At 50.9% G+C, this 14,965-nt stretch overlaps 1 protein-coding gene across 1 annotated transcript in view; it reads right to left on the bottom strand.

The window, feature by feature from the left end:
• Nucleotides 1-1,011: 1,011 nt before the first annotated feature.
• Nucleotides 1,012-14,965, bottom strand: part of LOC118166779 (BTB/POZ domain-containing protein KCTD8-like) — a 26,649-nt gene continuing 12,695 nt past the window's right edge. The window contains exons 2-4 of the mRNA XM_035325931.1: nt 12,902-12,958; nt 7,759-7,881; nt 1,012-1,960 (exon numbers count right to left, since the gene is read on the bottom strand). Of these exons, the coding sequence (XP_035181822.1) occupies nt 1,464-1,960; nt 7,759-7,881; nt 12,902-12,958 (677 nt within the window). The 3' untranslated portion in view covers nt 1,012-1,463. The remainder of the gene's footprint in view (nt 1,961-7,758; nt 7,882-12,901; nt 12,959-14,965) is intronic.

Raw genomic sequence — 14,965 nt, 5'->3', positions numbered from 1 at the left:
CCTGAGAGGCCAAAGCAATTCCTTCTGACAAAACCTCGCCACAGCATACTCTTGGTGAGCTTTTCACTGGGTTGTTTTTGTTTAATCTAAGAAACCTTGCTGAAACTCTTCTGTGGGTTGTATTGGGGTGGCAGGGCTGGGGATTCCTCCCTTATTCTTCATCTGTGGAGCTTTTTGGAGGTCATAGATGGAGCAGGAGGTGGTTCTCTGAGCAGCTGGGGGACCAGACTGGTGCTGGGGGCAGCAGGGTGCCAGACAGGGGGCACTGCCTGGCAGGACTCCAGAGGGTGACAGGGGACATCTCAGGTCAGCCAAGGGCTATGCTCTGCTACTCACCTTCCTTGCTTACCTTTCAGATTCTCAAAATTCACTGTTTCGGGTCACTAGGGCCAAAGTTGCCATTGAACATGTGAGCCCCATCCAGGTCTCCTCTGTCAGTGAACAGCATATCCAGTTTCACATCATACAGTTGTCCCATCCAGTGCCTCAGTCACAAAATTATCCACAAAATCCTCCAGAAATCTCCAGGAGTGCTTGCATCCCAATCCATTACCCTTCCAGCAGACCTCACAAGAGCAGAGCTCACCACCCAGAGGATTCCTCAAGTTGTTTACAGGCCTCCTGCCTGTCCTCACCCTGATGGGGTTGGCCTGTAACATGCCCCCAGCCCAAAGCCACCCTCCCTGGCCCATCTTTGGGGCACTCACCCAGTCCCCCATCCCATGGAGGAGCCCCATACACCCGAATTGCTCTTGTTCTCCTCCCAAGGTTGGGTTCCTCGTCCAGCCAACTGCTCCTAGAGGCAAGGAGAAGCCAAGAGCCGGCCCTGGTTGATATTGGCCTTGTGCTGGGCCCTCCCTCTGGCTTGAGGCCCCAGCGCAAGGCTGGGTGGTGTTCAAGTATTTGTCTAGGAAAAGGAAAATATCTGCGAAACATCACAAAGAAAGCTTTTGCTGAATCCCAGCTCTCCACTTGCAAATGTTACAGACGGAGAAGTTTTGCCAAGAACGTAAGGGAGTCAGAAATGTGACTTCCATTAATTTAAAGAAAAGCGAACATCTAAGCTGCTTGTACAGCTTTGAGCAGCTAAGCTCAAACATCTGTGCTGAAGAGACAAGGAGACTGGAATTCGTTTTTGACACCAACTATAGTTTATTATTTGAAACGTCAGGAAAATTCATTCTTACAAAAACGAGAGCTTCTGCTGGATGGCAGCTTTGGCCCTGATGATTCACCCCTGGCCTCCTTCCTTTTTCTGTGTCCCTCCAGCTATGCTTGTGCCCCTTGGGACATCATGCGTCCCTCCTGATGGCCACGGTGAGGAGCACGCTGTCATGGGTATAGGTTTACAACCCTTTTGCTCACTGGATGGGGCTGGAGGAGCAACCTATGCTCCTCGCTCAGGCCTGTGGGTATCCCCAGCCACCCACGGACATGAGGGGAGAGAAGGATGAGCTCTCCTCTCACAGCTGGTATTTCCTCAGCAGCTCGCTCTGCCACTGCCGCTTCTTGTTGGGGAAGGCGAGGGGGATCTTGATCTTTCGGAAGTCCTCAATGCACTTCCCCAGCTCCGACTCCAGCGCCTTCCTCTCCTCACTCAGCCCCGTGGCCACAGGGCTGCCTCCCACCCCATTTTCCTTCACCGTTGCATGGTCACTGTTACACCTCTGCCCCATCTCCTTCACCTCCTCCAGCTTCTTTGGAGGCTTGGAGAAGTCCAGGGTGTTGGGGCGAGCGGGGCACTCCTCGGGGTCTTCTGGCCAAGGTGCGGAGCCAGCAGGGCTGGAGTCATCCTGCCCTGAACTGGGGTCTTTCAGGATGCTCTCACCCGTGGATGGAGTGGGACTGGGCTCACCATGGATGCTGGTGCTGGGGGATGCGGCGTTGTACCCACCGCTGGGGCTGGGGGGGTCCTGCCTTGTCTCCTGGCCTCGCCTGGGCTCCCCAGGGTCGCTGCGGCCTGCAGGAGGGAAGCAGAGAGATGCACAAGAGTGGGAGATTGCACGGACCCCAATGGAGCAAAGCCAGGGTGCAGCCACCCGGGGGACATAGCTCAGCTCACTTGGGCATTTTTTTCTCTAAAATATCTAAATTCTTAACCTACTGCATTTTTTTTTCCTTTTCTTTTTAGTGCATCTTCTAGCAGAGATATAAAGCAGGGTATAAAATATTTCTATTTTAAATCCCTCCACCTAAACTTTGTCCCCCATGGAAGTAGAAAATGTCAAGGTGAATTTTAGTTTTTCCTGAAAACTTTTTTATTTTATTCCTCCCCCAATTTTAATTTAATTTTATTTTATTTTGACATTTACTTCGACTGCTCCAGCACAAAAATTACTAGAGGTGGAAAGCTGAAATGTCATCCGTCACTGAGGAGAAACCTTGAAGGCTGGATTTTCTTCATCAAATCTCTCCAGGAAGTTACAAGGATGTATCTTAGCCCCAAATTCTTTGAGTGATGGAATAAAATCTCCAAGTTCTTATACTGCTTTAATCATCTTATCTGCAAGCCTCACAATTGCCTTTGTGAAATGGGGAACTGAGGCAGGGGGAACATAAGCTGATGAACCCAAATTCGTACAAGGAGCCTAGAGCTTAGCTGGAGACTGGATTCAAATCTCTTCATTTCTTCTCCTGCTTCTTCACTCCGAGACCATCTAACGATAATAGCTAGCTCGGCATAGCAGTTTCTCTCTAAGGCTTTCAACACATTTTGCATCACATTATTCCCATTTGAGGCACAGAGAGGTGAAATAACTTGTTAAGGTCACCAGGCTGAGAATGGAGCCCAGGTCCCCTGGGTACTGTTCCTGAGTACTCTCCGTGCCAGACCACACTGATTTGCTTTGTGTGGTCTGGAAAGGCTGGGCTGAAATTCAGCTGCCAGCCTGCAAACCTGCAGCCTCCACACTCCTGCAAGCCATCTGCTCTCACCATTCTTGTTGTATCGAGGACAGCCTGAGACCCCTGGCAGGCTGCTGAGCTTGGGCAGAGCAGGAGAGCAGGGTGACAAATACCCTGCTTGGGTATGGGTTGGCCGAGGTGTCTCTTGGGACGGTGATCTTCATCATTGCGCCTCTCCAGTCCCCACATCAGTACACAGCTTTGTCCAGGTCTTTTGCAGGTACCAGCAGCGTAATTCTTTTAATTTAGGCATGATGAGATAGTTTAAGCCATTTACAGGTGGCTGAGGCACTTTGCATAAAGTAGCTAATGACTCTTAATGCCTGGTCTTTGGAAATACTCATTAACTGCCCATAAATGATTTACTTAGCTTTATTTTACCTCATACACCAAGGACGTGTTCTCTCACAGCCTGCTCTGGCTGCTTCTCATGCTAACATCTGCACAAATGCTCCTGCGTACACTGAGAAATGCAAATCTCAGCAGGTTTTAGTTTTCCCCCTGAATGGTGATGAAACACGAGCTTCCTCCTGGCCAAGCGTCCTGGCCAAGCATCACAGCCTGAGATCACCTGCACAGGCACATGTGCTTCCAAACTGCATGGGGCTGGAGGGGAGCCGAAAGCTACGAAGATTTTCCAAGGAAATTCATCTCCAGGCCGGAATTTGCAGGATTGAACCACAGGCAGATGTCAAGGGACAGAAGTTTGTCTTGGCCACCAGCAGATGTCCCATCACTGGGACAAGATACTTGGGACTAGGAGTCTTTGCCTAAGACTTTCTGTGAGATCAGAGTCTTTCTGACCCTGATTAAAAGCCTGGAATGTGCTATTAATATGTGTGCGCACTTTGGTTTTGTGTGCTAGTGATTTGAGGAGTCTGAGGATCACTTTGGCTGGAGTCTTACCTGGACCAAACCTGACATTGAATGCCCCAGACTCTGAGGCAGTCCAAGTCTTCCCAGATTTTACTTTTCCATTGAAATTCTCTGCAGCTTTGTACAAATACCTTAATTTTCCCTTGGGCTAAGCTTCCCTCACATTGTGTTTCTGGCCTGCAGCAGTTAGAACCCCTGTGCCCAGCAATATGTGGGTACAGCTCCTGAGATGATCCCAGCACCCCTCGCAGCACTCCAGCCATCAGCTGGGAAGAATGTATGTAGACTGATTTTGTCATCCTTTTTCTAATTTTCTCAGACTTTTCTTCCCTGTGACACTTCTGTCTGCTTTAGAGCATCAATTAAAGTGCAGAAGTGACACGTCCGATGCAGCCCCATGGTGCTGTTGGAAATCCTGCTGAGTGCAATTAACGGGCTCCGGCACACGGTGAGCCGGTGCTTTGCAGGGGAAGCACACACTGTCCCAGCCCCTTGCTGCTTTTTTGGATAGCATTTTTTTCTCTTCTGAGCACTTGACAAGGAGATGAACTCGCCATGTGCCAGGAGCCCAGGGCCCCGGCTCATTCCATTTGGTTTGCTCTGTGTCAATGCTTCCAGCTCCAGAAGAATTCAGAGCTCTCCTTTGTCAATTGACAACAAAGACCCAGGATGGAAGGGTCTGCAGACAAGACAATGAGCCAGGTATCTTGTGGCAAAGCACCATCAGTAGGGTTTTATTGGAAGGTCCCAGCAAGGACAGGTGAAGAGCAGTTCATTCCTGTGCTTTTTCTCTATCACAATGGGGCATCTTCAGCTCAGACTGAGTTGGCCTCAAAGATCACTCTTCCTTTCCCTCTACTTTGGCACTCAAATCTCCCCAGAAGGGAAAAGAAGGGTCTTATCTTCTTTTTGTCCCAACCAAAAACAATATCTGAGCCCATACTGAGCATCCCAATGGAGAGACGGGCATCGGAGGGAACCCCCCACCGTGGGTAGAAGCAGAGCTTTGTGCGTCTCGGGCTGTTTTTATTTCACTGTTTTATTTCCACAGTTCTTTTTCTTCCAGATTTTAAGTGAAAAAAACATCAACAACACATTGCTTGAGGTCAAACAAAGATGTCCCAGTTCCTTTACAAGCTTATTAAACTCCTTCCTAGCCTCTCGGATTTAGCATGTTGTGACACAGAGATGGAGAAAAGTTTCAAAACAAGAGCTGGAAGAGATTATTTAGTTTGTACACCTGCGTGTGCCTGGGGAAGGGGGGCAGGGACTTAAACTGCTTGCTTCAGCCAGAGTTTTGCTAGCCCTAAAAGTGCATTCAGAAAACAGATTTATTCTTTGGTCAAAATGTTTCTTGTGAAAATATTTCTCTGCTTAGTGATGGGGAGCTGCGACCAGAAATCAGGCGGGGATGCAAACCCTGGCAGATTTTATACATTAGAGCAGTTTGCCTGGAAAATGCCAGCCTGTGTCTGCCTGGAGTGAACCCACGGCCAGCAGGACAGGCTGGGATGCACAGGGTGTACCTGCAGCCTACCCACGCTCGATGCAAAATAGCTACAAGCTCCTTATCCCCGCGAATCTCAGGTCTCGCCCCTGCTCAAATTGATTATTGAAAAATCAAGCTGAGCCCGAAAAGTGATGTCTGCGCTCCTGGCTGGCTCTAATCCCCCTTATTTCATCAAAGAAGGACAAGACTCTGCATAAATAAATGCTGGTGACCCTATCTGCCTGCAGCAGTAGCCCGTGCATTCCCAAGAGCCTCAATTAGCCTGGCTGTGCCAGGGAGGGCTGCTGCTAAATCCGCAGCCCCGGTGACATTGTGCATGGATTTAATGCTATAGCAACCCCGGCGGGACCTGGGGTGGCAGCACCAGGACAGACAGACAGACAGACTTCGGTTTTCAACTTCCCCGCTGAAAACCAATCCCCTGTGCAGCAAAATATATATATATTTGTCAGCACCAGCTCTGCTTTTGCTTTGCATGTTCTAAAAATGTCTGAAACAACCCAACCCTGCAGCCTTGAAACGCTAATCCAGATTTTTGATCTCGAAACGATAGATGTTTTTCCCTGTCAGTCAGGTTGTCCTCTGCTGCCAGGAGGAGGGTAGGTGGGTTTGGGGCTCAGGGATTTCAGGTTTGTTTCTTTTTTTTTTGCTACAGCAGCACCCTGGGGTGGGCAGGAGCTCTGTCCCCCCCTCCTCCCAGCCCCTCGGTGGTAAAGAGAGCTCGGGGAGCGTGAGCATGATGGAGACGTGCTCACAGCCAGCACTGCAACTCTGACCCAACCCTCTGAAAACCTTTGCATTTCCCAAACACACCTTTTTTTGTTGCTGTTTGGCAGGGGTGCTAGCTCTGCCACTGGACATTTGTTGCATGGGGGGGGGTCTTTGCAGCCCAAATACCCAGGACATCCCTACCCTAAACAATGACTTTCACCCCAGTGCTAACACCACTGGTTAATGCAGCAGCCACGCTCCTCTGCCCCTCCTCGGCCACCCCTGGGGTTGGGGAGAAGCAGCAGCAACCCCCCCATGGGTCTCAAAAGCGTCACCCCCTTCCCTGTTGGAAGGCAGAAGCTTTGCTTTCCCCTGATGCTGGGATGCCCCAGGCCCTGGCATGGTCTTCTCTGAGCATGGTGTGTGCCCGCAGTCTGCTGGAGGAGCTGCTGAGCAGGGCCCACGGGATGCCTGCAATGGGAACCCGGAGGTCAGCAGCTTTATCAGACCAAGGCCTGCAGGATTGCTTTGCTCCATCGTGCTTTTTGAGTGCTTTATGGTGGGGACATGGCTGGTAACATGTGTTTTGGCAAAGCAAATTGAGACACCAGAGGTTAAATCCCAGCGCCGAGGCGGAGCCAGGCCCTCGTGTCTCACGCTGCTGCAGCTCCACATCAGCAAAACATCTGGGCTCGGGGTTTAATGCTGAACGAAGCAAAAGCAGCTTTCCTTATTTCTTGGCAGGAATTAATTGCCAATATCTTGCATGGTGAACGCTTTGCAAGAGGTGCTGCCCCAGGCACCCACTCTGCCTGCCAGGAGCAGCCCTCCCTGTGCTGAGCTGCCCAGGCTGCAAGAGCCCAGGAGGGTTTTCCGAGGGAAAGTTCCCCAGTCTGGGGAATGTCTACCCGGAGCAAATTGTCACCAGCTGCTGCATGAGGAACCCCAGCAAGAAGGGGTTTCTCCAAAGAATCTTCGATTGGTGGCACGGTGTGGGTTGTCACAGCGGGTCTGGGCGGAATTTGTCCTCAGCCACGGAAAATTGTCATGGCATGTGTCCCCAGGTGGGATGGCAGGGGTTGGCCTGCTCTCACAGCTCTGAAATGCTTGTAGAGGAGGTAGACTGTGCAAGCGAAGCACAGAAATAGTCTGGAGTTGATATTTGGGTGAGAAAAGGGGTTCTTAGGCTCTCCTGGTGATGGGCTATAAAACACCATAGCAGAATTTATGTGGTTAGAGGCCCCAGAAGTGAACGGCTACCAGCTGGGTGTCTGCTTCCCTCCCTCTAAATGAGCAAACGAAGGACAGGAGGACCTGGTGGAGCAGCAGGTCCTCTCGCTGGGACCTGCTATCTTCGTGTCTCCTGTTGGGAACTTCCACCAGATGGGTACTGCTGCTTTCTGCAGCCCCGGCAGACCGCAGGGGCTGCTTTGCAGATTCTCAGGAGGTGAGAGAATCTCAAGCAGAGTGGCGCAGGTAGGTCTGGGCAGGGGGGTGACTCGGAGGGCTGATCTTGCCTAGGTTTGATGCTTCGGAGTGGAGACCTCACCCTGCCTGGCCCAGGAGATGCCCTCCCGTGATGAAGGTTATGGTGACAGGAGCTAAAGCAGAGCAGCTCAGGTTCAGAGTGGCTGAAAGCCCGGTGTGAACACACGTGCACGTCCCGATCAGGTGCCTGCTGCTGGGTGCAGCTCCACCAGGGTGAGCAGTGTGTTTAACTGCAGGCACCCAGCACATCGACCCAGCGTGGTTCTCACCTGGCAGTGCTTCTGCTGCCTCTGTCTTGATGTCCAGGATGGGCTCCGAGGAAGACATGTGTTTTTTAGGGCTCTGCTCTATTTCTGAAGGCTCGGGAACAGGCAGGCTAAGCCAGGAGCTACCTAAAAAAATCAAGACCAAGAGAAGAAACTCTTAGCAGGCAAACAATGCACAGGGAGCATGAAAGGGGAGGGGGTAAGGATGGTGAGTGGTGGCCTCACTCCACACCTGGCTGTCACCAGCATCTGGGGCACCTTCCAGAGCACCTCGCTGGGTGATGGGGGCACAGCATCTGCTGCGGTCCCCCCCAGTGCCTCCCAGCCCCCTCCTGCTGGTGACAGCTCAGCTGGGAGCAGCACCTCTAACACCTATTCTTCCTCCTTACTCAAGGCTCTTTTTCTGGCTGTCTCCTAGCCCTTTATATCACTCACTTCCAAGATACTGCTTCATTTGTGGTGAATTAGCAAAATTCACCACATACAGAGAGTTTATCCCAGACTAAGATGGGTGCCCCAGCTCCTCCATCTTTTCCTTTCCTGCCACTCCTGTGCAGACACTGTCAGGTTTGCTGTATAGCACAGGCGTAGCTTTGGATCTAGTTGCAGTTCCTGCCCCACACAATGGATTTTCCTCTCCGGGACCAAGCCTCAGAGCTGGATCACACGCTGACCTGCACTGCAGTAAGCCCAGGCTGCTTCGTGTCCATGTGCTGAACCTGCTGTGCCATGACAGTGGCTGTGTCTTTGCAGGACATGCTTCTGGGGTGCACATCTGCTAGAAATCCCCACCCTAAGCCATTGGGATTGGCATCTCTGAGCTGCTCGTGTACGTGTCCAGAGGCTGTGGTGTGCACCGCTGGTGTGAGGTCAGAGAGGGACACATACGTGCACGGTCCACCATGCACTCTCATCCTTGTAGGTCCCCTTTTTTACTCTACAGACCTACACAGGATGATGGAAAAACAGGTTGGGTCTAGCAGAGTGGTGAGGGGCTAGCATCTGTGCTAGCATCAGCCTGCTTCCTGCACCTAAGGGCATTTGTGTCCCTGCTTTTCTCTCTCCCAGCTTCTGTGTGTGACACACGGACACACTCTTGCTCTGTTTTGAACATTTCAGTGCTAAATACCCCACAGAAGTGCTCACACATGGCTGTGTAACCAGCACAGGGGACTGCCACAAGCTGCAGGTGCCATGTCCCCCCAGGTCCCCACTTGCTAACTCCATTGTCACGTTTCAACCTGCTGCTCATCTTCACGGCAGGAGTCTCAGCTCTCCCAAACCCACGTGCCGAGGGTCACCTGGAAATGGCTGATAACCAGATTTAGACCACCACAGAAGGTGAGCAGCTTTCCATGGCTTGTGGTTGCCAGAAGCCAGGATGTCATGGGCCATGGCCAACCTCCACGCACCGTGGCCATCGGCTCCTGGGGCAGAATAAGATGCTGCATCCAGGAGAGGGCAGCAGAATCCCAGCACACCCCCTGCCTGTTGCCACTCGTTAATTGTGGCTTCCGAGAGTCAATTCCTAACAATTTCCTGAGCTGCAAACATGGCCTTCTACTCCCCATCGCACTAATTTTCACCCAGAGACTCTGGAAAAGTCTTTGTGGTCACCATCTGTCAGTGAGTCCGTGACAGGGTCTAATTCATGTCCCGGGGCAGCTATTTTTGCACCCTTTTCATCGTTCTGCCCTCAGTCCTAAATGGAGATCTGGAGGAGGAAGACTGAACCAAATTCAATGCCACGGGGCTTTTGCAAACACTTCTGGGAGCTGTGTGGGTTGGGCAGGCAGAGCTTGGCTGCTGAGAATGGTGGATTATGTCCTTCGCTGGCAGGTCTGTCCCCTCTGCCCCGTGGTTACAGGTGCCCTGGGTTGTAGGACACGGGGAAGAGCATCCACCACCTCCACGTGGGGCCAGGGAACATGGTCCTGAGTGCAAGTCCTGGCAATATAGAGAGGAGAGGCTTTCTGATGGAAAAGGCTGAGGACCCCTCAATGCATTTTAATGAGTGATGCTCCCCAGCAGCCTCCAGCAGATCTTCAGCAGGAGCCAGGCCGCAGGGTTTTGGCTTCCCCGCGCTGTCACGCAGCAGATGAGAGCGGCCGTGCAAGCCAGTTCTTATTAAAGATTTAAAAGGCAAGCTGTCAGCAGTGCTGCTAAGAGGTGGCTTTTCCTGTTATAGCTCTATCCCTCTCTAATACTAATAGGATTGGAAGGAGGAGGAGAGACGGCAGCATGCCGGCCAGCTGGGGGTGAGTGCTTCTCCTTGCAGATGCTTTGCACAGCTCAGGGGGACCTTTCTAATTTGTCTTAATTGCTTGGAGGCAAAGATGAGGTAGCAAATTCCATGTTTTCTTCCTTCTTCACATATATATATATATTATTATTATTTTTTACATGAAGTTGGTACAGAAGGACCTGGATGAGGAATTTCTGCTGAATTTCTGCCCCATTTGCAGCACCCAGGATTTCACCCAGTGACCGGGGGCAGAAGCGAGCAGCAATGACATGCCAATGGGCACACAGAGATGTGGAAGCAGACTCAGGGCTGAACTTGGATCTCCTGATGGAAGAAAAACCCAACCTCATCATGACGCCATCCAGCATGGTGTCCTGGGAGTCGTGCTGCAGAATGCAACAGGCACACAAGGGATTGCATGTGTGACTTCAGCACCAATTAGCTCAGCTTGCTCTTTAATCAATGCCGTATGTGCAACATACAGGCAGGCGGTATATCACAACCAGTTTGTGGCTTGATTGGAAGCGATGGCCCTGAAACCATAAAATGCTAGTTAAAGTCATCGTAATTCACGTGCTGCTTTCTGCCTCCCATGCTCAGGACACAGCAAGGGGCTGCTGCTCCTGGGGCTGGGTTAAATCCTCCTCTGGCCATGGGCAAAGCAGGACAGGAGAGGAGAGGGGATGGGGAGGGACGCCAGGCAATGAAGTCTCTCCTGGGGTCAGCCAGAGCCTGGCTTGTCCCTCTGCCAGGGCTGAATCATGAGGATGTACTTATTAAAGAAATGCGGATTTTGGCTGGTCTGCTGCCAACCTCCTTCCACAAGGAGGCAAACGACTCCAGCAGATAAAGCAGGAGTCCCCCTGCTTTGGCTGACACCACCTTTTGCATGGAAGACATCTCCCCACCCCGGTGCTCCTTGTTCTCTGGGCTACGTCTCACCAGCTCATGGAAAACCCTCTAGCTCCTGGCCACAGACCCTGTGAACAAAGTGGAAGGTCCCTTCAAGAGCATCAAGGCAATGCTCGTACGGAGGCACTGAGGAAAGGCTGGGAAGGTCATTCCCAGCAGGACCATGCACGTGAATATGCTGTTCCCAGTGATGGCTCCTTGGCAGTGTCTGCTGCACACAAATGCCTCCAGCTGTCTTTCTTTACACAGGAATTTGCTTTTCTATGTATTTTCCAGGAGTTACCTTCTGGAAAGCAGACCCATTGGCAGTTTCCATACAGATGTGACTGTGCTCGATTCCTAGTCATTTTTATTTATTTATTTTTTTTTTTTTGCCAAGCAGAAATTCCACAAATTAATGGTGTCACAGGGAGATCCCAGCCAGGACCAGAAGACTGCTCAGTGCTGGCCAAGATGGGGATATCAGCATCAGGAAGGCGAAAGGAAAGGTGACTGCAACTCTTAATATACCGGGGGAAATAGGAAACTGGAATCCCTTCTTCCAGCCAAACCAAATGTTCTGCTCAACCCCAAAGGGAGGAGCCCACACGGAGCAGGGGACGTGGATCTGGGACGCGGCGTGGGCATCTGCCCACTCCAGTTAGATGCCTTGACTGTGTGGCTTGGGTTCTGCCTTCCAAGTGGAGTCTCAGCTTCTGGGCAAGAAGAAATGGGGAGCTGGCTTTTTCTCTTTTTCCTCCTCCCAGAGGTTCTTGTCTTATTTTGCAGAACCTCTGTCCAGATGTGCGAGGACTTTGGGGTCAGCCAAAACAGCAACTCGCTCCGGGTGAGCCTCTTGGAGATTTACACCAGATTTCCTGGCTTTCCCTTCTCTTTTAGCATTAATTTGGAGAACCGAAGTCTGCCAAAATAACTGCAGCTCCATCCATTACATCAGCTCAAGGCTGTCCCAATACACAGAAATGCAGCATGTCGGCTCTTGATTCCAGCTGAGCCCCCCATCCCTTACGCCAGGGATCCAGCCCATAAGTTCAAACCCACCTCCAGCCAGAGTGGGCAGCAGAAGCATCATTGTCCCTTTCCAAAAGTGAGCCGTAGCGAGACGAAGACATTTGCAGAGAGCCAAAACCCCCCCGGCCCCCCCCCCCCCCAAAAAAAAGAGACAAAGTCTGCATCCTGCAAAGGTCTCTTCCTGCTTCACCCTGCTCTCTTTGTGCCTTTTCCTACCCAGAGAGGTTGACATTACTCATTGGAAAAATGACAGAGTCTAATCCCACCCTGGGGAGCCTCTCCTCCATGTTACATCTGAAATGTTCCCCTCTCCATTTCCTTTTAGGAGCATAAATCCTTTGGGCAATGACTGTGGTTCTGGACTACAGCCTTTCCCTGAAGCCAAGGAATGTGCAGGATAACGTCTCCCTGCGGAGCGCCGGGAGTCAAGCACGGGCTGAGCAATGCAAGGGGGAGGCTGTGCTTTCAAGTGAGATGCAGTGTCATTCTGGTCAGCCCACAGCTCAGCATCCCCACGTACACAGATGCTCACTGGAATATCCTCCTGAATGTCCCTGCGCACGTACTAAAGGGATGAGAGACCTCTCCCTCCTGCATCCTCTCCTGCTAACCCAGCTCTGACCACCATTCAAAGAGACTAATTCCTAGGATCCGGGAGGATTTCAAAGTCTCTTTTGAAATGTGTTGACTCTGCCCCACTTTTGGTCCCAAACCCAGTTTGTCTGACACACCCCACAGTCCCTTCACCCCTTCCTGCAGGTGGGGTGAAGGGACTGAGGCCACCAAGCAGACTCCCACGAGCGGTGAGACCAAGCACTGCCTCACCTGGCTGTCAGGAGCAGCACAAATAACCTCAGCACTGAATCTCAGCTCCTCGAGCCCCTCTGGACACCTCCTTGCCCAGACAGACCCGAACGCCTGCCTTCACCCTCACCCTCTCCCAGCCTTGCCCTGGAGCATCCCTCGGGGTGCCCTTACCTGGGAGGCTGCCGTGCCTGGAGAGCTGCCTGGAGAGCTGGCCTCGCACAACAGGACCTAGAAGCAAAGGAGAAGGTGTGGGGATGGTTTTCCACTCCACCGTGATGACTTTCTGGTGACCTCCCTTCACATAAGCACACCCCTGGGGGAGGTATACAGGGAAAGGGAGAGCACCCATCGCATGAAAAATGATGTCCAGAGACTTGGGAGTACGCCATGAACCCAGCCAGGCTTTACAGGGCTTGAATTGTCTTGGAGTGCCTCTGGTAGACACCCTGCTGCATCCCTCCAGAGCATTTCATGCTGCTTCGAAGGGATGAGGAAGCTGAGACCCCCACCTTCACCTGGGAAAAGGGTCAGCACAAACCCATCTGCCGGTCTGCTTGAAGAGATGTCCTTGTTCTAACAAAATCTGGCCAGTTTTTGAAGGAAAAATGATTTCCAAAGTTGTTCTGTAGGAGCAGGGACAAGGTAATGGGCTACTGCCCAGGGACGAGGAAGCTCTCTGAGCAGGTGAACCTGCCTCCAGCCCAGTCCCCTGGGACACTTTGGTGCTTTCTCACTGAAATCCCTCCTTAGGAGGGAGCCGTGGAGGACAGCCACTGGCTTTCATCCCTAAAAAGCTGTAGGAATTTTGTGCTTGCTGGCCAGGAGGGCGATGCCTATGGAAGAGCCCCAGATGGATTGTTAATTCATTTGGTTTCCTTTCAGAAGAATAGTGAGCCGAAACAAAACATTTCTCTCTCTCTGGTTTTAGCTGGTTGCTACTGAAAAGCAATATTCCCTAGAAACAGGTTAATAAAATGTGGAGAGGCAGGTTAAAATTACACTTAATCTTGATATATTGTTTGAAAAGAGGGCAATAAAATTCTTCATTTAAAGCTGCAGAAGGAAACGTGTTTTTTGCATGCCAAAAAAATCTTTCATCACTGTTTCTTGTATTTTTGATGTATTTGCAAGTATTCTTAATTAACCCCGAACCTGCATTTTTTCAGCCATACATGGTTCACGTGAGCGTGTTTGCAAGGCTCCATTTAGGAACTGTAACTACCTCGGTACGTAGCAAGCAAATTACAACAATAATAAAAGGTGGAATTAAAAACCGCCTGCGTGCTCCTAATATGCAGGGGGGAAAAAATATTCGTCTTACGTTAAGTCAACAAAATAGTGGATAATGGAGAACAGTTAATACATTTTCCTGAGTGCTTTTTGATAAAGGCCATCAAAGAGGCTTTTAAGGAAACTCAATAGCCAGAGGGGGATTGTCTAGCTTCCACAGTGTATTAAAAGCTTATTAAGATGGAGAAAAGAAGAAATGGAATCAAGAGTTCATCCTCAACGTATAAATAATATAATAATAGGACATCCCTGAGAGTCCATCTTAGGATGAAAATCTTTTATTAACGATGCAGGAGAAAAGGTGAACAGTCAAGTGGAAAAATTTTGCAGAGAACAGAGAATAATATCAGCTGGCCAAGGCCAGGGAAACTGCACGGGGACTTAACGAAGGCACGCTAATGAAGAGCCTGCCGGCAGGTTAATTGAGACGCTGAGCTGTAGAAAGCAGTGTGTGTGAGAAGGCATCGCTCGAGCTTTTCATGCACCTTGGTGGGTTTTAAATCAGCCTTAGAGATTCGGGGGGGTAGGGGGGGGAAAGGAAAATAAGGCAAGACCCCGGTGCTGTGCTGGGTAGACGAAGAAATGCTTGCTCAGCACAGACAGCAGGCTGGGCAGGGGGATGAGAAACCACAGAAAATATTAAAAAGAAAAAAAAAAAAAAACAACACCCTTAGGAAATAGACTTGGGCTCTCATTTTGGTGCTGGCCACTTCCCCTAGGGACAGACAGAAGAGATTAATGTCTGCCCAAAGCCCTTCGTGAAAGGCATGAAGGTTTTTACAATGAGGAGGGTGCGACAGGGGAGTCAAGAGGAAAAAGAAAGGAGAAAGCCGATGGAAGCTTTGCCACGATCATAAAAACACAGGGCTTTTAATGGAAAGCCCCCTTTAAGAAATACCCCCTTCCAAAATTAGGTGAGATATGGTTGGAGGTGATAAGAGACAG

This window comes from Oxyura jamaicensis, chromosome 4 (assembly GCF_011077185.1).
Source record: "Oxyura jamaicensis isolate SHBP4307 breed ruddy duck chromosome 4, BPBGC_Ojam_1.0, whole genome shotgun sequence".
In the NCBI taxonomy this organism is placed as follows: domain Eukaryota; kingdom Metazoa; phylum Chordata; class Aves; order Anseriformes; family Anatidae; genus Oxyura; species Oxyura jamaicensis.
Note: the sequence above shows the minus strand (reverse complement) of the source record. Positions and strands in the feature narration are given on the sequence as shown.